At 37.6% G+C, this 27,403-nt stretch overlaps 1 protein-coding gene across 1 annotated transcript in view; it reads right to left on the reverse strand.

The window, feature by feature from the left end:
- Window positions 1-27,403, reverse strand: part of LOC120865404 (ryanodine receptor 2-like) — an 803,227-nt gene that overhangs the window by 174,783 nt on the left and 601,041 nt on the right. Inside the window, exons 55-62 of the mRNA XM_040242681.1 lie at window positions 26,816-26,905; window positions 25,922-26,059; window positions 17,467-17,544; window positions 15,698-15,773; window positions 10,261-10,384; window positions 9,617-9,732; window positions 6,267-6,331; window positions 3,741-3,862 (exon numbers count right to left, since the gene is read on the reverse strand). Coding sequence (XP_040098615.1) covers window positions 3,741-3,862; window positions 6,267-6,331; window positions 9,617-9,732; window positions 10,261-10,384; window positions 15,698-15,773; window positions 17,467-17,544; window positions 25,922-26,059; window positions 26,816-26,905 — 809 coding nt within the window. The remainder of the gene's footprint in view (window positions 1-3,740; window positions 3,863-6,266; window positions 6,332-9,616; window positions 9,733-10,260; window positions 10,385-15,697; window positions 15,774-17,466; window positions 17,545-25,921; window positions 26,060-26,815; window positions 26,906-27,403) is intronic.

The following is a 27,403-nucleotide window of genomic DNA, read 5'->3' on the forward strand; positions in this document are numbered from 1 at the left end:
TTGTCCTCAGACCTAGGATAGCATCTGGTACCCAGTGGGCATTCAGAACACTTGCTGAACAAACCCAAGGGTAGCACCACCTACTGGAGGCATCACTTCTGTTAACAACAGCCTGAATCCCTATCACAGCTCTGAATGGCTGCTGTGGTCTCCTAGCCATGCTACTCTTTATCAATCCCACTTTGCTGCCAGGCTGTTCTCAATTCTTCTATTTAAAAAGCATTAACGTCTTCTTAGTGCTCATGAATTATTTTTTTAAATAATTTTTTAAAGCAAAATGAAATTTTATTCTGGCAGTTACTATCAATTACAGTGTTCCATGCTGCTGCTAAGTCGCTTCAGTCGTGTCCGACTCTGTGCAACCCCAGAGATGGCAGCCCACCAGGCTCCCCCGTCCCTGGGATTCTCCAGGCAAGAACACTGGAGTGGGTTGCCATTTCCTTCTCCAATGCATCAAAGTCAAAAGTGAAAGTGAAGTTGCTCAGTCATGTCCGACTCTGTGTGACCCCATGGACAGCAGCCCACCAGGCTCCTCTGTCCCTGGGATTCTCCAGACAAGAATACTGGATGGGTTGCCATTTCCTTCTCCAATGCATGCATGCATGCTAAGTTGCTTCAGTCATGTCCGACTCTGTGCGACCCTATGGACAGCAGCCCACCAGGCTCTTCTGTCCTCGGGAGTCTCTAGGCAAGAATACCAGAGCGGGCTGCCATTTCCTTCTCCAACAGCGTTCCATAAGGAATCTATATAACCTACATTTCCCCTAAATGACCCAGCTTCTACTCTTTATGTTGTTTTCTAGAAAATATCCCCCTTTCTTAATCTCTGATCTGCATGTTTCTAAGATCATCTTTGACTGTCATGACTTCCATACATCTCTAAGCCCATCCATACCCATCCAAAGGAGTCTTACTTTATTTGGAATCCCATAGCACTGCTTGGCTTTCTGCTATTGGAACTGTCTGTATTGTACACTCCTGGGGTACAGAGACTGTCGTCTAACACATCTTTGTGGATAGCAGAGCAAGAAATGCTCGACGTACAATTTCTAGGGCCAGAAGGTATCCAAACAACAACTAATGGGAACAACTTGGTTTCAACTGTGGAAAAGTTAACTTAGACCCACTCAACTACAGCTACACACAGCTATTAAGTCATGGCAGTGCTCACTGTGTGTATGAAGCTATGCTCGTATGTTCACAGTAGCAGGGTCAGTTTTTTTAAAACTATTTTCTTCTTCTTCTTCTTCTTCTTTTTTTTTTTTTTTTTTACTTATTTTAGTCACTAAAGTAATGCTTAGCTGAAGTGGTACAAAATCAGATTTATAAATTTCACTGATTCCACTTCAACATGCCAAACAAATTGTTTGTTTCATGAATGTGGTAGTGATGTTGGTTATTTTAAAACATAGTTTTATGATTGTTAAGGTAAGATTTTTTTCATTTTAAAAACTTAGAAAACACATAAAAATAGTAATACAAAATCTACATGTACTACATAAAGAAAACTACCATTAACACTAAATTTATCCCTTAGCACTACTTTTCTATACCTAAAAACTTAGTTTAAAAAAAAAAATCCAGATCAATACTATTTGAACATGTATTTCATTTTTTAAATAATTTCCCTAAGTTGTCACATATGTATATCCATCATCATTTTAATGACTGGACAACATGTATCATAATTTGCTTATCATCACCTTATTCATTTTTCCACTCTGGTTTATTTTCTCTCTGAGCTTACGTTTAGCCTATGTTTGGCACAAAAGTACTGTGAAGAAATCAGTTACTTTTCCTATTATGTCTCTCATTTCTGTGTGTTTGAATTTTAATGGCATATATTCCTTTTGGACATGCTCATTGGAGAAGTAAAACTTATCAACCCTCTTTCCAAGAGGTGAAAAAAATTTGAAGATGAAATCATTAAAAACGGGGGAAGTATTACTATAAGGACCCCAAACTACATCAATGGAGGCTAGCACAGATTCATGCTGTTCTTCTGATTTATTATATGAGGGATATATTTGGTAAAGGAAAATTAGTTACTTCTATAGTTAGTGAATTCTTCTCAGAGTAAGACTAAAACTGAAATGGTGATAAAAAAACACAAAAGGGGAGGGGAAAGAGCAGAATTCACACATTTTTCCCCCCTATATTCTCTAATTATATTGTGTTGACTTATGTAATGAATGTCATTAAATTAACACCACCTGTAAGAACAAAGCTTCTGTTACAAAAGGCTGACTGGCCAGAGAAGCTTGGTGACTGTGCAGTTGCCTTGGTTTCAGTGTTTAAGGGGAACTTGGTGCACTGACGTTTCTCCCGCTACTGTGTGCACTCAAGTGTCCACAGGGGGATGTGGGGCCAGCGACGTGAACGAGTGTATGTATGAAAAGAGGCGGGAAGGGTCCCTCTCTCTCCCAGAGAAGACAGAAAGAAGGCCAGGCCCAAGTAGGCAAGGGATGACATTTGCATCTTGGAAAATAGTTCTTCCTTCTCTTTTCTTTCCGTAACAGAGTTTGTGGAAACAAAGTAAGCCACCAGGATGGATTCTCTGTTATCTTTATCAGCTTCACAAGAATCTTATTATTTGAAGAAGTTTGGAAACATTTTTAATGCTGTTGCAATCCTACATCACATAACTGGCTACTTATTGGTTGGTAAAACAGACAATAAACAAACTCAAGAGATGAGCTTAAAATCCCACCCCCAGTGTTATGTAACAAAGGAATCTTATTTATTCTTTACCCTCTGGTGGCAGGCTATAGTCAATCTCATCTCATTCTGTTCAATAGGCTGATACTGCACTGCCATTCAGCACATTATTAAAGTCAAGTCCATGCTATGACTCTAAAACTGCTCTAAAATGTCTTAAAAAAAAAAAAGGCTTGTTTTCCAAGCAAGGTACTGTTTACAGATACATAGACACTATGAGATAATAAATACATATTCTTTTAAAACATTAAATTTGTGATAATTTTGCTAAACAGCAATAGATAGATAAAAAGAAAGTGAAGTCCAAGGAAACCCTGTATTCTGCTTTATACAGGGTACTCATTTTCACAGAAATTTTTAATCAATACAATCTAAAAGCTTGGTAGAGACTCCTGAGCAATGTAATACAGAGGCAGACTTTCTCAGGAATTGATTCTCATGCATCCTAACTTCTGGCAGAATTTTGAGGACTCAGACTTGAAATTGCCAGCAGAATCACAAATCTAAAGAATTCTTAGGTTTAAACATAAATGAGAAAGCACTGCTTGAGTGGTGTGAATGGAAAACCTCAGAAAGTATATATGTTTACATCATTTTATTCCAGGATTGGTCATAATTTTTTCATTTAAAATTATAATTACTGTAAATGAGATCTTGCCCTTCTGAAAAATACAGACTGACAAAAATATTAGATTTGAAAAAAACTTAACGAAACTAATGTTAAGAGCATCATTCATCAAAAATACTAATATACTGATGTATCTCTAGCCTCTACTTGTGGATTCTGAACTGTGTATTTTATTCCCTCAACTCAGGATTATATTTGGCAGTAAAATATAAGAAAATTCAATACCTAGAACACATGTATTAACTTGCCCATACCATCATCTTTGTAGTATTTGATTCCCAGGGGACAAGGAAGATGGGTGAACACTCTGCATGCTCCTAGTCAAGATCCTGAGATACTCTTTCTCAAATGCAAATACACTTAAACAATAGTCTTTATTTGTATAGCTGTTTACCTAGTCACCATTTCTTTTTCTTTGTTTGATGCATGTCCTCCAGAACAGAGAGGTCTGCTTGCTGCAGATAAGAAGTATAAACGGTGGTTTTTGAAATACTGATCAATTAAAGGAAGAACGACCTGAAAGAAAGAAAAAGAAAACAGATCTACACAGTGGAATCTTTGGGGGACCAATGCATGCTGAGTCTTTGGTGCAGCCAGAGCTCTGTTCACATGCAGTGAGTCCCCAACATTCACAGCCATGCCAGTCAGCACCATTCAGCGTAACCCTCTCTGCTCTCTCCAGTCCGTGCGTGTGTGTGTGTGTGGCAGGGGGACGCAGGGGTAGGGTGGGGTGGGGTGTCATTTTGAAAAACACACTGAATTTTCAGTGTTTGAAATTAGTCTCAATACTTTCTCAAAATGAAATAGTCTTAATATTTTCACACACTGCAGTTCAGTGCCCAAAAGATTCAAAGGCAATCAAAGGAAGACCTTCTATGGAGTCTCTATTATGTCTGAGGACTGTATCTGACATGCTATAATTTCATGTGTCCCAGTGACCACTTTGCATGGTAGGTGTTATCAACTCTTGTTTTCGAGGTTGAAGATGGAGATGAAGATAAATTGAGATGAAGACAGTGAATGATTTACTCAGCCACACCACCACTTACTGATTTACAAAGTTCTTCATCCCTGGCCTTGATCAAAGCCTACCTCTCAATTCTGCACTCTAATCCTGCTGGCCTTTGTCCAATCCCCCCCTCCCCCATTCACAGGCTGTATACATGCCATGCCCTCTGTCTGAAATGACCTTCCCACACCCCGTAACTGAGTCACTCCATCCCTCCTGCAGGCCTCAGCACGGTGGCACTTCATCAGGTAAGCCTTTGCTGGCCTATCAACGACATAAACTCCCCATATCGTCTGGTCCTCTAACATCATTTGCAATTTTATATTTTATTTGTGTGATTTTGGATTAGTCTGTCTCCCTAACAGTCTATAAGGTGCATGAGAGATAAAAACATTTGGGGGATTGTTTAAACCCCTCTCTTGGCCTCTGTGACTCCTGCTTGCTCTGTTTCATTTATCACTGATTTACTTGTGCCTAGGACTTTGCTGCAAGCCTGCAGCAAGCACTAGATATATATTCATTGAATAAATAAATGAAAAAGGTGATGATAATAATAGGCATTATCAGCATTTAGATTCTAGTCTAAATCTAGTTTTTTCCTACATGGTATATTTTAAATAATATATTTATTATTTTTTAATAATAGGAATACACAAGTTTCCAGTGATCTGCCTAAAAAGTTGTGACTTTGCCTGAACTTAGTGATTGACATATAATAGGTGCTGAGTAAATATGTGAATGAATGAATCACAGAGTAAGTAGAAATTAAGCCTCTTTAGGCATCTGCAAACAAAATCACTAGGAGTGCTGAGCACACTGGCAATGGTATACAAGAATGTATTCTAAATGCATGATTCGAGGTCATGAATACATCATTTCTTGATCACTGGTTATCAAGGAGGATTCCACCCTAGGAGAATAGATACCTAGCAATGTGCAGCCTAAGACAAATTTCAGATGACTGATACAGACTTTGGGTGCTATACTGAAAGCAAAGAACAGACAAGAGAAATTTCCCTTATAATAAAGAATACAATTCCAAAAACATAATAGAAGCCAAATATTAATCAATCAAAATAACATGCCATTTCACAAATGACCACATACAAGTACTTTGAAAGGAACCTGACAGAAATAATCAGGTCTTCAGGTTAACTAAAACATGTTGTAAATAGGAAAGCTTCCCAAGGGAATTCTGTCTTTGTGACACTGAGTCTACATCCTTGTAGGCTAATGCATGACACAGACCAGACACACAGAAAACACTGAGTAAGTGAATGGACCCAACGTGGAGACTCTGCAACTCTTCATCTCTTTCCTGTACTGGCTGAAAGGGAGTCAGGAATGTTTCAGACACAGAGCAAAGTTTTGCTGAATCCATAGTAAGTGGAATAAATAAAAATGATAGGCTATACTCTAACTCTGAACAACTGATCCTGTCTGAGCTTCAGTTTTCCTTTTCTGAGTAGGACTTGGGCTTCACAATAAAGATTCTATAAGTTATAACATAACCATTAAAAATTAACTCAGGCTTTTCCTCTTTAATGAAGAAATATGCATCTAAAATTTTAAAGTCAGATCAATATTCAAATGTTAGGAAGTAGCTATATCTCCTCTATGTCATAGGATGAAGCCAAAAAAAGATAACTTTGAGTCAAACTTCATAGAGAACAAAGTCATTTGAGGAATACCGTATGGAGGGCAGAACAAGTTATTTTAAGTATGACCAAGGATGCTGGGAGCAAATTTATCCCACATGATTCATGCAGTTATTTTCGTGCCACAGAATATTTACTTAGAAGAGAATTCATATTTGTAGACAAGTGCATTCTGCAAAGAGGCGACTATCTAAAGAGTATATTTGGTAAACAAACATATTGAAGGAAAAACAAGACAGATTGTATACTGTACTTTAGCAAAGAACTTGATTTCTTGTTCATAAGGGAAATGTTCTCCTTTGCTTCTGCTGCCACCATCTGTAGACATGAAGAGTTTTTTAGGTACATGTTGCACTTCAAACACTGCAAAATATTCACCCAAAACGCAAAGTTTAGAACACACTGCTAAATGTGTTACCCTCCTAAACTGAACACAAAGAGAGAAAGGTTAACCTCAGCAGTGTCATCAATGAAAAAAAAAAAGATGAAAAATGTACCCAAGTCAAAATAAAAAAGCTTTTGAGACAGCCCACACATGTGGTTACAACCACAAACTTCTGATACAAATCTGAGATCTTATTAACATGTACTGAGAAAACTGGAATAAAGTAAAAAGTTCCCATTTTTAGCAGTAAAATCCCACATTTTCTTTCAGTGAGAAAGAAGCTCACAGGGTTAAGAAAAGTGAGAAAATAAGTAAAGGAAACTCATTAGATTTTAACACTAGTCTCCAATAAAGATAGTTACTTCTTGGTGTGACAAAGCTAAAGCTATTAATATTAATATACCAATGGAAAAACTGCAGGAAGCCAGCGCCTGTGATGAGGGGGAGGACTACAAGTATAATACTAGGTTGGAAAATTAACATTCTGCTAAAGAACAAAGAAGTTCACCAATGTCAAAAGATAAGCTCCATAAGCAAAGCAAAAATCCCCAAAGTTTCCCCATGGTATAGAAAATGAGTTCAAGGTTAAGAACTGATTAACCTAATGCATTTAGCTTAAAAGGTGGCCTTTCCTCATTCCCTCATGCATACAGAAGAGATTTCATGCGTACTAAACAGGTAATAATAAACTATAATAATCACAATGATATGCAGAACAGATTGGAGAACTAAGAATTTCAGAACTGGATATAAGGATTTAGTAAAATTTGTAAGCAGAGCTTCCATATTTTATAAGAATCAAACTGACTTTTCCTTGAAAAGGTTCTTTTGCAAACAGAAATAAAAACAATTGGAAATAGGCTTTTAAATTTTTAAAGATACAAGTTTGGCATAAGTTTTAGATAACCTAGGTAATATTTTGTAAAATAAGACAATGATCTTCCCATGAATAAGTAAAAGAAAATTATGTATTTTTAACATTTAAGAATTTCATTTTTTAAATCAACTTGGCACTAAATCTCTCTCAAACATTTGCACAATGGTTGGATCTACCTAAGGGGCTTCTCAAATAAATGTTATTCAGACAAAATGTTGTACCTATCTAAATCTTACCATATTTCAAAGCATTAAATAGGAAATTTTTTCCATTAATTATTCATTTTAATAAAAATGCTTACGCAGAAACTGTGAAAAGATTTGGAGGGAGTACGATCTATGACACAACAATTAGAAAAGGCACATGCATATTCTTATCGGCACCATGAGTCTATGTTTAAGAACGGCTATATTAATGATGTGTTGCAAAGGCAATAAAGTGAAAAATCAAAGGAGGTATAAAAATTTGGGATTATAGTAACGGTGGAAAATGAAAACAAATGACTGTACAGACAATCTCAACTCTGTCTGATCCTCTAACAGAGTTCTTATACATAACTTGCTTTGCAGTTACCTGAAAAAGGAATGACTAACATCAGCAATTGTAAACAAACAAACAAAAAACTAATTTTGTTGGGCTCTATACTAATCTGACCTTGTTTCTCCCCAGAATTCTGTTTATAATACTTTCTCCAATAGAAAAAAAGAAATGTGTGAAGTAGGTGAACTTGCCTTGTAGTAAGCTTCTCATCACTTCTTATACAGAAACACTATCCTAGGATGCTTAGTCAGAAACTTGAATATAGCATGATTAAAGTCTAAACAAATTTCATCCTTCAAAGTTCTGTTTCTGTTATCCATAGGGAGGCAAAAGAAAAGTTTGCTTTTCTTGTTCCCTTCTCCAAATGATCACTCTTTTTTCCCCTCTTCCCCTTTCTCTGATCAAAAAGAAGGCTGGATGCCAGAATTGCTGTTCATTCATATACTCTTAAATGTGGATTAGAAATGTCAACATTTAAGTTTGTGCATAAAAGCTTCAAAAATTCACCATGGCCTCATACTTGTTCTTTGGTGAAATATCATTGAGAGTAATTTGGCTGTTAGTCAGGATGACTACCATATTTTAAAAAAAATACTGATGGATGACATACAAAGAGATTACACATTATGGATTAGTTTATATCATTGGTCTTTATGAAAAAGTTGGTTAAGAGATCAAAAATATAGCATTTGTACTGTAGATAAGGAGGCAGGTTGAAAGACAAGAAGGTTCTCTAAGAGACTGATGCTCAAACTGAATATCTCTAATCACATCTGGGATCCAGGGACCCAGAAACGAGAAAATATCAGAGGTCAAATCTCTATAAACTTTAATCTGATGCTGTGCTGAAAACTAAGCATAAATCCTAAAACAACAGCAGCAAAAAGAGCCCCTGGTTAGGAGGGATCTTTTGCTGATGTATTGCTATGAGACCTAGGACTATGGACCCCAAGGAAAGGGGATGAAAACCGAAAGAATGTGGGTTAAAAAAAACCTGAAACCAAAATAAAAACAGAAATACAACCTTAAAAGTGGAAAAGAAAATAAGATGACCACCAGCAGAGCACACAGTTTTTCAAAAAGGACAAAACTACTCTTTATATCTAATACCAACCAGTGGCTGGAAGGGGATCTGACATGAAGGTAAGTCATTAACAACTTGAATTTTAATTAAACAATGTTGTGGACAAACACACGTAAGAGAAGTGAGAGGAGGCTGTCTTGATGATTTGATCCAAATCTACGATTTAAATTAAGGTGTTCTTTTTGTACTTAAATGTCACTGAGCCAGATGGGGAAGAGGTCTTTCCTTTCACCCTAAGGGGATAATAAAGTATTCCGCATTGCTGATACTCTAGTATAAATTTGTGTTCCTGCAAAGGCTAAACTTGAGGGCTTTCCATTGTCTAGAAATTTGGAGAATCCATAGAGTTTTAGTTCCTTTTTTAAAAAGAGCAGAGCAATTAATTTCATAAGGAAGGATTTAACTGTACCTTAAAGTTTGATGTCCATCCAATGTATCTTTCAAAATGAAAAATCAATGCCAATATACATTTTAAGGAGAAAAGAATTACATGTTAGAATTTTTTTTAAAGTTCTCAAAATTTACCCATCCTTAAAAAAATGAGTTTTCCTATTGACTTTTAGACTTAAGTTAGTATTAGGATGGATATAAAAATGTTCACACCATCAGGGAACAGACCATAAGCACCCCAGTGGTCTATGTTGTTCTATATCCTGATGTTGTAAATAACAAACATAACAAAAACTAGGCTGTTAGTAACAGGACCATGGTACCTACCAAACTCCAGGATATACTGATGGGCCTCGTCTACATAGCGAATGAGTTGCTGAAGGAAACTATAGGCAAATCGTTTCTCAATAGAAGGTGTGTCCAGTTCCAGGTCTTTGAACCCTCTAGGATGGCAAAAACAAAAAATGGAAACCAACATCTAACAAAGACTATTAGAAGGCAAGGTAAAAACAAAATATATTTTGTTAAATATCTACATACAGAGAAGTATCTTAACATTTTAAATATAGCAATATATACATTTATACACAGATATAGATACATTTGCAAGGTTAGCTAGTATTTTATAGCTAAAAATAAATTATAAAAAATACTTTGCATCTGACAGGAAGCTGTACTTAATAAATATTACTACACAATAAAATCTTGCAATTAAAAATACAGAGTGTCATTTCTGCCTAGAGATTTTGCCTAAATGATGAATGGGGACTTAACATAAAAAGTGTAGGGAACTCAATTATATGGCAGCTAAGGGCATTAATGTTTCCAACATGTATATTTTGAACACACTAAATAGTAGCTCTGACATTTAAAGAGGCCACAGAGCTCATTTTCAGCATTAAATCTGACAGGGCTATTTGAATCTTCAGTCTTATAACAAGAATGTAAAACTAGAGTAGGTGTGCTTTTACCTGGATACAGCATAGCCATTGATCTGCAGGAACTTGAGGATGTCCTGTGCTTTTTCCCTATCCTTGGCTTTCTCTTTGGCCGTCAGTGTATCATAAGGTACCAGCAGGGGATGGTTGCCACCTCCTAAGATGTCGAGAATACAGCATAGTATTTAGAAAATAATCTGAAATGAGACACGGGTGAATTTGGGCTTCCCTAGTAGTTGAGATGTAAAGAATCTGCCTGCAATTCAGGAGACCCAGGTTCAATCCCTGGGTTGGGAAGAGTCCCCTAGAGAAGGGAATGGCTACCCACTCCAGTTCTCTTGCCTGAAGAAGGACAAGGGGAGCCTGGCAGGCTACAGTCCACGGGGTTGCAAAGAGTCAGACACAACTGAGCGACTAACACTTTCACAACAGAATTTTCACTTTCACTACAGAATTCCTGGTATCCTCTAATTATACCTAAGATACATAGGACTCATCCAAGACTCTTTCCTCTCTAGTGCCTTTAATGCTCCAATTAATTTAGGAAACCTGTTCAAGAAAGACTATGCATATGCCTTCTAAGATGCAACTAAAACGTGAACATAAAGACAACTGTAGTATCAAGTGCCAAAGACATCTACAGTCACACAAAGAAGAAAAAGAGGCCGTGCTTTCCTTCCTACTCAAATGAACTCTGAATGCAGAGTGTACTATGCACTAAAATTTGCACAGCTGGATCCAGTAAAACTACAAGGCAGGTTTCAAGCAAAATGCTTCATTTTCTAACGCACAGAGAAAAGAGAAACAATTGTCCTAAATACGTAATTTTCACTATGCCTCCCAGATCAGGAAGTACTTTATTGTCTTTGTTGTTTTGTTTAGTCACAAAGTCTGACTCTTTTGTGCCCTATGGACTACAGCCCTCCAGGCTCCACTGTCCATGGAATTCTCCAGGCAAGAATACTGGAGTGGGTTGCCATTTCCTTCTTCAGGGGATCTTCCTGGTCCAGGAATCAAATCTGGGTCTTCTTCATTGCAGGCAGAGTCTGCCACTGAGCCACATGGAGCCTAGTTTGCAGTCACATATTTCTAAACACACAAAACTCAGATTGTTAAGGTACAAGTTGACTGCCATTAATTATCTAATAGAAGAAGCATATGTAATTGATTGACTTAGAATTCTGGCAAGAATCTAAGTTTCTGGCATACCTCTTCTGACAAGAAATACTAAAAGCATTCTTTTAGATTTAAAAATTCTGGGAAGCATTTAAATTTTAAAAAACCTGACCAAGAGAAAACCATTTATAAAATTATAAATTTTGTAAAAGTGGTTGCAAAAATTATAAAAATCTCAAAAGATCATATCCAGAAGGAAAGATCTGGTACAAGGAGCACTATTAAAGTAGCAGCAAAAAGAATAGCTTGGTATGTCCCAGATTAAAAGTTTACCAAACACATAAAGGAATATATTTTATGTGGGATGCTGAAATTCCTTGAAATATAACTGCTAAGGAGACTCCAGAATAAAAATAACTGAAATGACTTTTTTTTTTAATTACAATGAAACATAAAGCCTATGAAGAGTCCAATGGGGTTAAGTCAGGAGTTCCAGAACAATCATAAATGTTGAATTGGCCCTCAAAAAAAGAAATAAGCAAACAAAAGGACAAAGGAAAATATGCCATGCTCTCCTAGAGCTTGCTTGGACTGAGAGTGCCATCTACAGAAATGTAATCACACAATGAACCTTCTGACCATTAGGTGACACTATGTGATCGCAAATGCAAGGGGCAGTCAGGCGCTACTACACTGATATGAAGCATATTAGGACGCTGTCAGTTATTTTACAGTCTGATACAATTATAACTGTCAATAGACTACAACTTTCATATGATAATACTAATAAACATTTTGGGACCAGCAAGAAGGATATGGAATAAATTACTAAGCCCGCTGAGAACAAATCTGACTTTTAGCATATTTTATGAAAAAAATTATAAAGCAAATATTTAATTTAATCATCCTGCAGTTATGACCTATTTTTTAATCCAGTTCTTTATTCCTAAGGAAACTGACAATTTGTAATCCCCAATGATTTAGGGATCAGACAGTAACAGATCATTTTGGGAAAGGTAGGGGGAAGGGACAAAGAGAAAGAGAGAGACAGAGACAGGGAGAAAGAGAAAAAAGCTTAAACTTCAAAAATCCTAAGGACACAAAGGGATTCCCTTGCAGCTCAACTGGTAAAGAATCTGCCTGCGCGGGTGTCTGGGGTTCAATCCCTGGGTCAGGAAGATCCCCTGGAGAGGGAAATGGCAACCCACTCCAGTATTCTTGCCTGGAGAATCCCATGGAAAGAGGAGCCTGGTGGGCTACAGTCCATGGGGTCACAAGAGTCTGACACAACTTAGCAACTAAACCACCACCAAGGACACAAAGAACCTTTGGCCTTAGGGCAGATACTTTAAAGTCAGCCAGCAGACTTGAAATTATGTCCTTTGCTGTGCCACTCAGCTAAAGGGAGTGGACTACCTTGATCTGGCCCATTTATAAAAGATACTGTATGGAAGGGAAGTAAAGAAACTAGCTACACTTGAGAGGTGAATAGATGTTTAGTAATTTCTAGGACTCTGCCTCAAACATACAGCACCGGCCGAGTGCATTCATTCATGCTAAACGGTCAAAACTGCTTGATATCTCTGCTTTTCTTGGCTTCATGACAGATCATCAGAGCCCAAAATACGTGTTAGTAGGAAACAAAGAATAAAAAGGAATGCCAGCTGTTTCCATTTTTCACTAATTGGGGAGCATAGATAAAATTTCTTGGACTTTCATTCCTTTATTCTGTTCATGATATACTCCTTAAACTGCCTGATTTCCCCCAAACTCTGCTAGATTCTTCTAGGAGGTTGGGAAAACACTAAGGAACAGACAACCTGGGAGAGCAGAAGAGGAAACTTTCTCCAGATTTCTCTAAAATGGATCCGTCTTCTTTACATAGATGTAGGGATGATGAAAAGGGCCCTGGATGGGGCCGAAAGAAAAGTGGGCGGCTTCAACACTGATTTTCCTAATTGCCCCGGTGTCTGAAAGACTAAAGGGGTATTTCAAGTTGCTTCCTCATTATCTCTCTCTCAAGCATACGCGCACACACACACACCCCCACCCCCCCCCCCCCCCCATCCCCACCCCCACCCCCCACCCCCCCACCAAGAGCTACATGCAGTAGGTGACAGGCCCCTCGTACACTTCCACCCAGATCTTCCTGAAAACAGAAGCAGAGTTGTCAAGACATGAGTCGGCTTTCTCCAGGAGAGAGACAAAGTGGAGAAAAGACACCTGGAGTTTCTGTCCTAAAACTGTCCACAGTCTCAAGCCTCTCTGGTCCCAAGACTCATTTCTCCCTTCTATCAGCCTCAGTACTTAAAAGTCAAGATCCAGGGCTCTGCATTTCAACACCTGTCCTTCTAGTCTGCTGTTTTAGTGCTAAACAACTCACTTGTCTCCTTTGAAAGGAGTAAGAATACTAATTTTGCCACCTCATCTTTTAGCCTTTAGACTATGTTCGTCTTTGCACACAATGAATTTGAATCAAGACAAGCTGGATGCAGAGGTACGGATGCCTCATTTACAAGTGATGTCCTTCAAAGAAAACACTGATGGTAGGGCACTTAATGGCTGGCTCACAAATGAAAGGCTAATGATGACTTTGTAGTGCACTTACTTAGAAGGGAGTACTAAGATAGCTGCTTATTACTTTTTTTTAAATTGGTGTATAGTTGATTTACAATGTTATGTTCATTTCTGCTGTATAATGAAGTGAATCATCTATGTGTGTGTGTGTGTGTGTGTGTGTGTGTGTGTGTGTGTATGTGTGTCTATATATACACACATACATATACCCTCCCTCTTGGACCTGCCTCTTAGCCTCCCATCCCACCACTCTAGACAATCACAGAACACCAAACTGAGCTCCCAGCAGTATACAGCAGCTTCTCCCTAGCTATCTATTTTGAAGTGAAGTGAAGGGAAAGTTGCTCAGTTGTGTCCAACTCTCTGTGACCTCATGGACTATTCTGTCCATGGAATTCTCCAGGACAGAATACTGGAGTGGGCAGCCTTTCCCTTCTCCAGGGAATCTTCCCAATGCAGGGATTGAACCCAGGTCTTCCACAAAGAATCTGAGGGCAGATTCTTTACCAGCTGAGCCACAAGGGAAGCCCAGCTATCTATTTTACATATGGTCTGATTAGTTACTTTTAATCATAATCAAACCATAGTGATTGAAACATACTTAGAAAAGAATAACTAAATGTGTCATGTAATTTGCTCATGGAACAAATTAGTTATGTGGACAATGCCCCTACAAGAACTTACTAAGTTAAAATACTGTGACTCTGTGACTCTGCTCTCCATCCATCCTTCTATCTATTCATACATCTATCATTCAACCAAAGAGCTGATCATTCATTTTACAAACACTTATAGGATGTTTCTAGAAAAATAGGCCTAGTCCTAAGCCAAATTCTGGAAGAGGCAATTTTGGTATATGAAATTCTCTCTGTTTATTCCTATGACCAATTCTAATTTGTGTGATTCTGTTTCCCAGTGCTTAGTACCTGGTACTATCCTCCAAGGAAACCTATTCCTTTCATTATGAAATATTCTCACTCTTCAAAATGATCTTCCTCCATACTTTTACCTATACCAATAAGTAAGAAATAGAGCTCCCTGGTATCCAGAGCTATACAATAAGGATGACAAAAATCATAAAAGTTACAGCCCTGAGCTTGAATTATATTTTCACTGGGGAAAGAAACCCACATAGATGACAGTAAGAGAACACACACAAACATAAACAATATGTGTATAATCTAATGCTGAATAAATAACAATGAAAGAGATGATCAGTACAAGATGCATGTAACTGAACAAAATATTTATGCAAATATTACATACTTATTTTCAGAAATATAATTTTCTCAATAAATTAAGAAAAGATTTTAGAAATGACTAAGGGAATATTAGGTCATTTTAGTATTCAACAAAAACAGCAGGAAAGGGCAAGCGAAAGCATGTAAGAGACAGTATACAACTGGAATGAAGTAAACAACGAGGCTGAGGACAGGAGATACAATGAAATAAGAAACATTTAGGCTAGGGGTGGAAGTCATTCAAGGAGGTCTAATTAATTAAAAGGATGAGAAATAAAGATATCTATAGGCTAAAATGAGCAAGAGAGACCATTTGATGGGCCATCAAAATTCTGGGACATGAGGAACTATATACTAGCAATAAGGAAATCAGGAAATAGCATTTCCACCTTGAAACTATTATAACTGTATTTGAACCATTCTAATAAACTAAAGATATAATGAGCTCTTGTGCCAAAAAGACTACTTTATACTTATTGTACATTCATGGACTCAACCTCTGGTCATTTTTTAATAAAGATTTAAAAACATATTACCTTTGGCCTCCAGTTCCAGTTTCTTTTTCTTTGCCCATATATTATGGTAGTTTTCAGCCATCATTTCTGCCATGGCCTTAAACAAACAAAATATTTTGCAACTAAGTTATACTTTAAAAGGATACTAGAAAAAGATAATTTTGGTTTCCAATATGTAATATCAAACATGCTTTAAATTAATAAATTATAGTGTGTTAGTGCTAAAATACATCTAAAAGAAAATTATTTATAATTTCTTATTTATAATCTGAAATTTCAAAGGTTTCTAATGATCTGTGAAATTATAAAGTAGTAAACAGCCAGAGATGATTCGAAGGGAAAGGTTATTGTTCTTTGAAATGTTTAAAGACACGTGTTTTATTAATTTAATAATGAAACCTCAAACTAGCTATGGACTTTAAAAATATGTCTGTTTACAAGTTCTTATTTCAATTTCTAAAGCTTTACAAGATGATTAAACCTTACTGAATAAACAGTGAACACAGGCAGGGAACATCCAATGAACAGACTGAATAAATGTCTGTCCCAAACTAGGTGAGAGACCTTGGAGGCTCATTAACTTTTTCTGTGGCCTTTGAACTTTGGCAAGATTACCTCTAAGATTCCTTTCACTTAAGACAAGTTTACTATGTCATTTTAACACATTCATACCAGAAAATGACAAAAGGGAAGCCCAAGATTTAATAATCTTAGATTTTTATCTTTGTATACTTACTTCTCTTGGAATGATACTAACAATGCCAATATCATTGTGTGATCATTATATTGACCTGTCAACTTATGTCCCATGGTAACAAATTTTATCTTTTCACTCAAATCAGGCATTTCACAGTAGGCTCCTTATTGACAAAAGAGAACTACGGCAGGAGCAAGCAAAATGTTGTCAGTTTGGTTAAATAAAACAACTTATGGAGAAGACTCTTGAGAGTCCCTTGGACTGCAAGGAGATCCAACCAGTCCATCCTAAAGGAGATCAGCCCTAGGTGTTCATTGGAAGGACTGATGTTGAAGCTGAAATACCAATACTTTGGCCACCTGATGTGAAAAGCTAACTCATTGGAAAAGACCCTGATGCTGGGAAAGATTGAGGGCAGGAGGAGAAGGGGATGACAGAGGATGAGGACGGCATCACTGATTCAATGGACATGGGTTTGGGTGGACTCCGGGAGTTGGTGATGGACAGGGAGGCCGGGCGTGCTGCAGTTCATGGGGTCGCTAAGAGTTGGACATGACTGAGAGACTGAACCAAACTGAACGGCAATCTCCAACCTTTTTGGCACCAGGGACTGGTTTCATGGAAGAAATTTTTCCATAGACTCAGGGGGTTCAGGATGATTTAAGCTCAATACATTTACTGTGTACTTTATTTCTACTATTATTATATCAGCTCCACCTCTGATCATCAGGCATCAGATCCCATAGGATGGAGACTCCTGACTTACAACACATATTTTTTCATGAGTAATTGAAGTGATCTTTGAGTAAAGCATTATAAATTACTGATTTAGTTTCTTCTTCCTTTATATAATTATATTAGAGTTTTAAAAAATAGATATGATCTTTAAAGAAAATATATTATTTGGAGGAAACAACCTGAAAAAGTTCTATCAACTTTCATAGCATTAAAAGCTTAGGGTACATAATCAATAAATTTCACGGACCTTCTCTATGACCAGTACATTCAATAATTCATGCTGTAAAATACATGCAGGAAAAGCATACATACTTTTTAAAAATGAAATTTGCAGAGTATTTTTAAAAGTACTTACGTGCAGATCTCTGGACAGTGTAACATTGCTCATGTCAATGGCTCGTGGGCTGTACCCATGGGCGGCATCTACAGAAACCTAGATAATTAAAAAAAAAATAACATCTCATGAGAAAACCCAGTGGAGAGAGATTTAAGAGTTACTTGGAAAATATAAGGCAAGTAAATTCTCAAATGTACCATCTCCTCAGATAAAACGGGCTAGTAGCTAAACAAGCTGATTTTGCAAATGTTATCTAGCAGATTAAATTATATTTGGGTGTCTGAGAATTATTTCTGGTTGAATAATATATCCCAATATCTTAGGGTCTGCCAATCGAGAGAGTTAATGCTCAGGATGTGCACGATTCTGAAATATTACCCAAGTCAAAGGATAATTGATTTCTTGAGTTTCTTACAAATTCTTATCAGCTGTAGTGAAATTTACTTCTCCTCACACAAATCCTAGCTAATCAGCGGTCAGTATTTATAAATGTCTTTATAGGCCAAATAGCAAAACCCCAGGAAAGCAACCATTCCAAAGAGGATGGTAAATTGTGCCTAACACAAAATCTAAAATCAAAAGCATTACCTGCTCCTTGCTGGAGAATCCCAGGGACAGGGGAGCCTGGTGGGCTGCCGTCTATGGGGTCGCACAGAGTCGGACACGACTGAAGCGACTTAGTAGTAGTAGTAGCTACCACCCCGCCCAGTACTAACCTCATTTCGAAATACCATACCCAACCTGGTAGCCCGGCCCAGGCCCATGCCAACCACCTCTGATTATTCCTCCTCTACTGCTATTATGGATCAGTCACAAAATTCTCTCTCTTCTACCACAAAAACATCTCTGCTATACAACCGCTTCCCTCCATATCCACTGTCTTTGCTCTAACTTAGATATTTAATGTTTTTGTTTTGTTTTGTGGGATGTATACAACTTCTTCCGGATTTCCCTGGTGGCTCAGACAGTAAAGCGTCTGTCTACAATGCGGGAGACCAGGGTTCGATCCCTGGGTTGGGAAGATCCCCTGGAGAAGGAAATGGCAATCCACTCCAGGACTATTGCCTGGAAAATCCCATGGATGGAGGAGCCTGATAGGCTACAGCCGATGGGGTCGCAAAGAGTCGGACACGACTGAGCGACTTCACTTCACTATACAAACTCTTCTAAGGAGTTCCTTTCAGCCTTCTATCTCCCCTTTCTCTGATTCCTTCTCTACTCTGTTGTCAGAAATATACTTCCAAAATATTTATTGTGTTATTCCCTGAGTTATAAGCCTTTCCACAGCACAGTAAAAATCTGCAGGCCTGGACTAAGTCGTATTTGTCTTAGTATTCCCAGAGTCTGGCACAGGCCATCTTCCATCAAATTAGGATTATAAAATGATTGCCAATCTCACAGATACTGAGATATAGCAATCATATGTCTTACAACTAATAAAAAAGTATCAGACTCTCTGAAACTTTTGTTGAATAAATGAATAAAATATAGCTGATGTTGATAACGTTATTTGTTCCTAAAATAAAATTCTCAGTATTTAATATCCTCTTAGACCATGTTGCTTATATAACTGAAATGTATATCCTCTTGGTTTTACATTGAATTATTGAGACTGATTTAAAGAATGCAAGTAGACATCTCTTTATTCAGAGAGAGATTCTTTTAAAAGTTTTCATCATCTGTTCCTCCTCTTTATATATGCAGAAATTAGAAGACTGGCCAATTTCTTCTATAATCTCAAGTTACCTGGAATATGTACCCATTCAGAATTTAATTAACTCTAGTCTTCTTAGCAATAATAATAACAACAAACAACAATCACCATGTGAATGGCTATATGTAAAGCATGTAGATTATCTCATTCAAGTTTTAGAACAACTTTGAAAAGGAGATATTGCTATTTGCCATTTTAAAATGAGAAAGTGATTCAAAATAATTAAATAATTTTAATGACCATCATGTGAATAGTAAACAGCAGAATCAAGGTTTTAAATTAATTATATCTGATTCCAAAGCACTTCTCAAATACCTTAAAACGGCCCCCAATGTCCTGCCTGATTTGGCTCCTGAGACCTCTCCTCCCATCTTGTTGTTAGTCCCTAGCTCCAACTTTACTGCATTCCTTGTTGTTTCTCACAAACGTCAGGCTAATCTCACACCTCAGAGCATGCACATAACTCGTCACATTCTTCCCCCGATATGTCTAACTCTCCCAACTCTATTCAGTTTGTCTTCTCCACGAGATCTATTCTGATAACACCATATAAAATTGTAACTCATCCCCACAGATTACTCAACTCCCTCCTCTACACTCACAATCTGCCTTTCCATGCTGGTTTCTCTTTCCATAATATTGATCATATTGTGATATAACATGTAATTTACTTAAATCTATTGCTTACTTTCCCCATAAGCAGGAAACTCCATGAGAGCAGAGGTGTTTGTCTATTTTGTTCAGGGAACTATCTGAAAAGCTTAGGACAGTGCATGGAACATAGAAGGTGTTCAGGAAATATCTACTGAATGAATGAAGCATTACTCTATCTTAGCCTATATTTTAGTTCAAGATAGGTAACAAAGCACGAGCTGGAATCAAGACTGCCGGGAGAAATATCAATAACCTCAGATATGCAGATGACACCACACTTACGGCAGAAAGTGAAGAACTAAAGAGCCTCTTCATGAAAGTGAAAGAGGAGAGTGAAAACGTTTGCTTAAAACTCAACATTCAGAAAACTAAGATCACGGCATCCAGTCCCATCATTTCATGGCAAATAGATGGGTAAACAATGGAAACAGTGACAGACTTTATTTTTAGGGGCTCCAAACTCACTACAGATGGTGACTGCAGCCATGAAATTAAAAGATACTTGCTCCTTGGAAGCAAAGTGATGACCAACCTAGATAGCATATTAAACAGCAGAGACATGACTTTGCCAACAAAGGTCTGTCTAGTCAAAGCTATGGTTTTTCCAATAGTATGTATGGATGTGAGAGCTGGACTCTAAAGAAAGCTGAGCACTGAAGAATTGATGCTTTTGAACTGTGGTGTTGGAGAAGACTCTTGAGAGTCCCTTGGACTGCAATGAGATCCAACCAGTCCATCCTAAAGGAGATCAGTCCTGAATATTCATTGGAAGGACTGATGGGTGCTGAAGCTGAAACTCCAGTACTTTGGCCACCTGATGCGAAGAATTGACTCACTTGAAAAGACCCTGATGCTGGGAAAGATTGAAAGCAGAAGGGGATGACAGAGGATGAGATGGTTGGATGGCATCACTGACTCAATGGACACGAGTTTGAGTAAACTCCAGGAGTTGGTGATGGACAGGGAGGACTGGCGTGCTGCTATCCATGGGGTCACAAAGAGTCAGATACGACTGAGTGACTGAACTGAACTGAGGTAACAAATTTCACCCATCCTCTTCTCCTTCTTAGGTTAGATGCTTATTTTAAAAATTTGTTTAAATAATGTATATTCTACATGCGTGATAAAAACTAGATACAAGACAATAAAATTGGGGGTAAAAAAGTAATGATTAAGAACCTGTGGAATACACCTTAAATTGCCAGAAATGTCCTCTTTCTTTGCTGACGTGACTATTAAGTCAAAATTCACCAGTTTAGCACCTCGAACCAGATCTCCCCATTTCTAATTCTGTCAGCATTTTTACACTCATTCCTTTTTATTTTATTATAGTTGATTTACAATGTTGCACTAATTTTTGCTGTACAGCAGTGATTCAGTTACACACACACACACACATTTATATATATTCTTTGTTCACATTCTTTTCCATTATAGCTCATCCCAGGATACTGAGGATAGTTGCCCGTGCTGTACAGTAGAACTGTGCTGTTTATCCATCCTGTCTATGTATAATAGTTTGCATGTTAGTGCAAACTCACAGTTCTTCCCTTTCTCACTCCTTCCCCTTGGCAACCACAAATCTATTCTCTATGTTTGCACAGCTGTTTCTGTTTAATAGATAAGTTGATTTGTGTCATATTTTATTGATAGATTCTCCATTTAGGTATATACTCTATTCTATATTCTATCAAGTTATTGGCTTTGTCTATGCCCATATATTATCTTAATATGCAAATTATCTTAATATGCAAATTATAAAACTGTAATTGAGTAGTAAATTTCCTGAATTCATGCTTACAATGATCATAATAAGGTCTAATGTTGGTTGACTGGAATATATGCTCACCACACTCTTAAGTGATTTGTAAGCATTATGATGCAATCCTCACAATAATCTTGTAAATTAGATGCTCTTTGCTGTTTTATTTTTAAAAGGAGAAAACTGCAGCATAGAAAGGTTAAGCAGTGTGCCCAAGCTCATAAAAAAGCTATCTACTCCACGGCGAGGCCAGGATTTCAAACTCAGATCTTGCTGAGTTAAATACAGGCCACTTCTGCCTTGCAGAGAGAGTGCTGAATCCCAGCGGAAGGAAATGAAGAGTACCGGCTCAGAGTCATGTCAACAAGTGGTCTCAATTCATCCAAGTATATAGTCCTTAATATAAAGTGATGCCATCAAAAGTGTTCCTTAATTTATTCAAGAGTATACCTATTACATAATAGAAAATATCTTTATAATCACATAGGAAATCAATACTGGAGAGAAGAACGACATTAAGAAGTTTGGCAAGATGATAACTGAAAAAGATGATAATACTGTGAGGTTAGTAATTAAGAAATGATAATCCATTTTAACATTTCAAATTATATTGATTATGTTTCAATAATGTTAGGGTGAAAATAATGACAAGGATTATAAATATATTTGCAGCATTTGCTGCTTTCTGTTTCTGACACTGATAGAAATATTCTTTCTTTACTAAAAGTCAAAGTACCACAAACACAAACAAGCTCTTTTATTTACCTTTGAAAAAAATGCTTCTTGGCATTAAAAATATATAAATAATAATGGTAATCATGCGTTACCATCTACTGAGGTAAATAGATTAAGTAATGTGCCCAGCAGTTTATTTCTACAGAGTGGAGGTCCCAGGATTGGGATGTCCCTAGGGCTGTCCCTCTTAATCCATACATCTAGCATAGGCACCTCCTAATATTTTTGAACTGCACAGGGGGTTTAATAATACATGTCATATATCACACATGTCATTGAAAATCAGTAAGACTTGAGTGATGGTTATATGAGTATCATATAAAGTCATATTTATTGAGGGCTTAATGGGCACTGAAAACTACATTACGAGCTAAAGGGGAAGTAAGGAAAAAAGGAAATAAACACAACATTTTTTAGCACTCTCGAGAAAAGTTTAATTCCGCAAAACAATGAATTTTCCTGGGGTTAAAGAAAAAGGTAATCCTTTTCTGACAAGGGATTGGTTATAGTTTACACCTTATAATTTACAGAGTCTGTAATGACTTTCAATGTTTTAGAATCAGTTTCTTAAATCTGGGGTAAGATTTTATATCTAACATGATCCAGAACCATTTTGGAGCTTGTTATGTTTCATCGTCAGTTACCTTTTTTTTTTTTCTTTTTCAGGGGTGTTTGCAAAAGTATGCAACCCATCAGTTACTTTAATCTTCAGGTGAGCATGGCTAAAACCATAGAATGACCCTTTGCTCCTCTTCCTTTGCTGGTATTCGAGAAATATTCTAGAGACAGGACAGGGAGAGGCTACTTAGCAGTCGGCCCTACCCACTCTGACAGCAGTGGTGAGAAAGCATCTGGCAAAGGCAGCAACAAGGGAACGGAGTACCCCTCATTCTGCTGCAGCCCCTCCCCTACCTTCTCTGGGCTGTGCTCCAGCATGCTATATAGGCCCAGTTTTTTCTGGCTAAGAGGAGATCTTTTTTCTTATCTGCCTTTTCTACTCTTTAGTACTGGCTCACAGAAGTGGGACCATTATTATTTCAAAGGGCATGCTCTCATTCAACACATGCAGTTTTAAATTGCTGCTACTGCTGCTGCTAAGTCGCTTCAGTCGTGTCCGACTCTGTGCAACCCCATAGACGGCAGCCCACCAGGCTCCCCCGTCCCTGGGATTCTCCAGGCAAGAATACTGGAGTGGGTTGCCATTTCCTTCTTCAATGCATGAAAGTGAAAAGTGAAAGTGAAGTCGCTCAAGTCGTGCCTGACTCTTAGCGACCCCATGGACTGCAGCCTACCAGGCTCCTCCGACCATGGGATTTTCCAGGCAAGAGTACTGGAGCGGGTTGCCATTGCCTTCTCCAATTTTTGGAGCCCATAATTTTTGCTATCAAGGCGTGGGGGAGAATCTATGTTTCCTGGTAAAGCTTCATGTCACTTCCATTATGTAATAACTTCCTTATTTCCTATACAATTTAGAGGGGAAAAAAGAAAAACCCAGATAATTCCATTCTCTGCACTCTGAGTACCTTGTATGTATCACTAGCCTAAATGTTATCATTGGAATAGGTTTAACCTGATTGTCTCTAACACCAAACTGTGAGTCTTTTGGAACAGAATCAGATCTTATTATCTTTATATTCCTATGGCCCAGGACTCAGTTTGTGCTCAATATTTGCCTAAACAGATTAAAATGGAATTTAGTTAGAAATACGTGTAATCATGATAACAGGAAGAGTATGCTTTTACAAACTTCTATGTTCATGATGCTTAAGAGAATTTGATGTAAAATATGCACCTGGGCTACCAGATGGTGCTAGTTGTGAAGAATCTGCCTGCCAATGCAGGAGACACAAGAGACCCAGGTTCGATCCCTGGGTCAGGAAGATCCCCTAGAGCTGGAAATGGCACCCCACTCCAGTGTTCTTGCCTGGAAAACTGCACTGGCAGACGAGTCTGTTGGGCTACATTCCACGGGGCCACAAACAGTCGAACATGACTGAGTGTCTGAGCAGAGTAGGCCCAAATCAGAACTTAAATCTATTTAACAGTATATTGCAAATGTGAAGCATGCGAAACACACGCTTTGAGTGTCTTCATTTTCTTTTTTCAAAAATGTTATCAATATAAATGGCAACAAAAAACACAATATTTTGGCTAAACCAAATATAGTGACCCAAGCAGTTTGAAAGGGACAAGGTCAGGTTTAGCTCCTAGGAGAAATCAAAGAGCCAGCTGGTATCTGGTTAAGGTTAGGTTCTCTTCCAACAACAGACAACTCTACACATGGACATCACCAGATGGTCAATACCAAAATAAGATTGATTAAATTCTTTGCAGAAGATGGAGAAGCTCTATATAGTCAACAAAAACAAGACCTGGAGCTGACTGTGGCTCATCTCATGAGACCTTATTAAAAAATTCAGACTTTAATTAAAGAAAGTAGGGAAAATCACTCAGGCCATTCAGGTATCACCTAAATCAAATCCCTTATGATTATACAGTAGAAGTGACAAACAGATTCAAAGGATTAGATCTGGTAGACAGAGTGCCTGAAGAACTATGGATGGAGGTTCATGACACTACAGGAGGCAGTGACCAAAACCATTCCAAAGAAAAAGAAATGCAAGAAGGCAAAGTGTTTGGTACTTTGCCAACAAAGGTCCATGTACTCAAAGCTATGGTTTTTCCGGTAGTCATGTATGGATGTGAGAGCTGGACCATAAAGAAGGTTGAGCGCCGAAGAATTGATTCTCTCAAACTGTGGTGCTGGAGAAGACTCTTGAAAGTCCCCTGGATAGCAAGGAAATCAACCCAGAAGATTCACTGGAAGGACTGATGCTGAAGCTGAAGCTCCAATACTCTGGCCACCTGAGGCAAAGAGCTGACTCACTGGGAAAGACCCTGAGGCTGCGAAAGATTGAGGGCAGGAGGAGAAGTGGGAGACACAGGATAAGATGGTTGGATGGCATCACTGACTCAACGGACATGACTTTGAGCAAACTCTGGAATATAGTGAAGGACAAGGAAGCCTGGTATGGTGCAGTCCATGGGATTGCAAAGAGTTGGGCACAGCCTAGCAACTGAACAACAACAAAGGTTCTCAAGGTCAAGGCTGTCCTTACTGTGCCCTCCTGAGCACAGAAGCCCCACAGCCACGCTCTGCTCAGTTGACTGACTTCCTTGACTTGGCCCACTAACAGTGTGCTCTTTCATGCCTGCTCTGCCTGTCCAGTTGTGTATCTTCCCTTTGCAAGTATGTCCATGGAAGTTTTATATCCAGATCACTACTGTCTGACCACTCCACTAGCCCCTAAGAACCAACTTGCAGTTCTTATTGGCAAGGAGACAAAACCTCTATAGACAACCTAATTGTAGGTAAGGAACATATTTATTAATACCCCTTCAAGACTTTATCATCAGGTACTCCTTTATATACCATCAGGAGAAGTCCAACCCGACAGATAAACTCCAAGGTCTAAGCTTAAAGAATAAGTAGACTTTCTGAACTTTATATTAGTCTTCATAATTTTCAAATTAGTTGTTATGGAAAACACAATAATTAAATGAAATACTCAAATTATTTTAAAGTGACACAAACATGTGATATTTACCTGACTTGTCTGAGAAATACGACGAGTACGGTTATAAAGGGCCATGCTGTCTCCCTCTCGGGTCCTTTCAATTCTCCATCCCCAAGCCAGCATAGTTTTTAAAGATTCTTTGATTGGCCAGCGATAAATTTCTTTTTCCTAGGAAAAAAAAAAAAAAAAGGATAGCATATTATGAACCTAAATAAAAGTTTAAAATATTGAATGCTTTGTTCTGAAATACTCTACCTTCACCTAAACATTTTTGATTAGCACTGTTTATTTAAAAATTAAAAAGGAAAGTAAAAATTCTGAAGAGCAGAGTGTGAGTTGAAATCTAGTTTGACTAATGCTGCTAAGAGGGATCCTGGCTTACTATAGCATGAGGTTAATTTTCTTTAGTTTCCCTAGAAAGCAGGAACACTATTAGGAAAAAGTTCCAGATTATATGACATGTGCTTGATGGCTTTTCTACAATCTGAATAAACAGAGAAGTAACTTATTCTATAAGCAGAGAGCCAGAAAATCCTTTACAGTTCATTTGTCAAGATACTGCTTTTCCCCCAAAAGAAGTAAAGTACATGAAAACATAAATAATAAAAATATTAAAATATATTACTTCATTATAACTTAACAAAAGACTCTTTAGATTGATAAGAATATTTTCTAAAGTTCTTAAAACTATAGGAGAGGCATAAAATTTTTTAAAATACAGAAAAATATTACATAGAAAGGAGAATAACCAGTTAAATACTGACAGAAAATGGGATTATGAAGAAGAAGACAAAAAAATGTAAAAAAGAGACCTTTGAGAAAGGGTAAAAATAGTATGTATAAAGAAGACATTTTAATAAGAAACTTACATAGCAAAAACTTCCACCCCCAAATTAAAGCTACGTAAACTTAAAAAAAAGTCACCTTTTCAGATAATAGTTTATATGGCTTCATTAATGGTTGAACTTTAGATGAGTCTGAATATATTTCTCCATAAATCCATCCATTTGCCAACTAAAAAAAATCAAAATGGTTTTATATGCATTAATTTCAGAGTGTAGGTGTGCGTGTGTTTAAGTATGTACTCGATAAATCTAAAATCAACCAAGATAAGCATTAAGGTTTGGACTTTTATCCAGTATAAGTCAATATAAAGGTTTTCATCCTAGTCAATATTATTCTGAGTAATCACTTGGAACAATTTTTTGTTTGTTTGTTTCTCAGACCAATTTTGTTTGTTTGTTTGTTTTCCTGCAGCCTCTACAGGGAAAGTGGTGTCATAACAACTGCACCACCAGGGAATTTCCTGGAATACATTTTTTTTATGCAGAGATGAATAGCATCCAGCCTTCCTTAGACAGATCCATGATTATGTCAATCGCCCTCCCCTAGGAGGAAACTACAGGCTGCACAGCCAATGTGATATTCATTTTAGCTCATCATGTTTAACTAAGGACCTCAACCTGTGACATGTGTATGTGAGACACTCATTTTAATCTGAAGTAGCTGTTT

Source organism: Oryx dammah, unplaced genomic scaffold (genome assembly GCF_014754425.2).
Source record: "Oryx dammah isolate SB20612 unplaced genomic scaffold, SCBI_Odam_1.1 HiC_scaffold_6, whole genome shotgun sequence".
NCBI classification, from domain to species: domain Eukaryota; kingdom Metazoa; phylum Chordata; class Mammalia; order Artiodactyla; family Bovidae; genus Oryx; species Oryx dammah.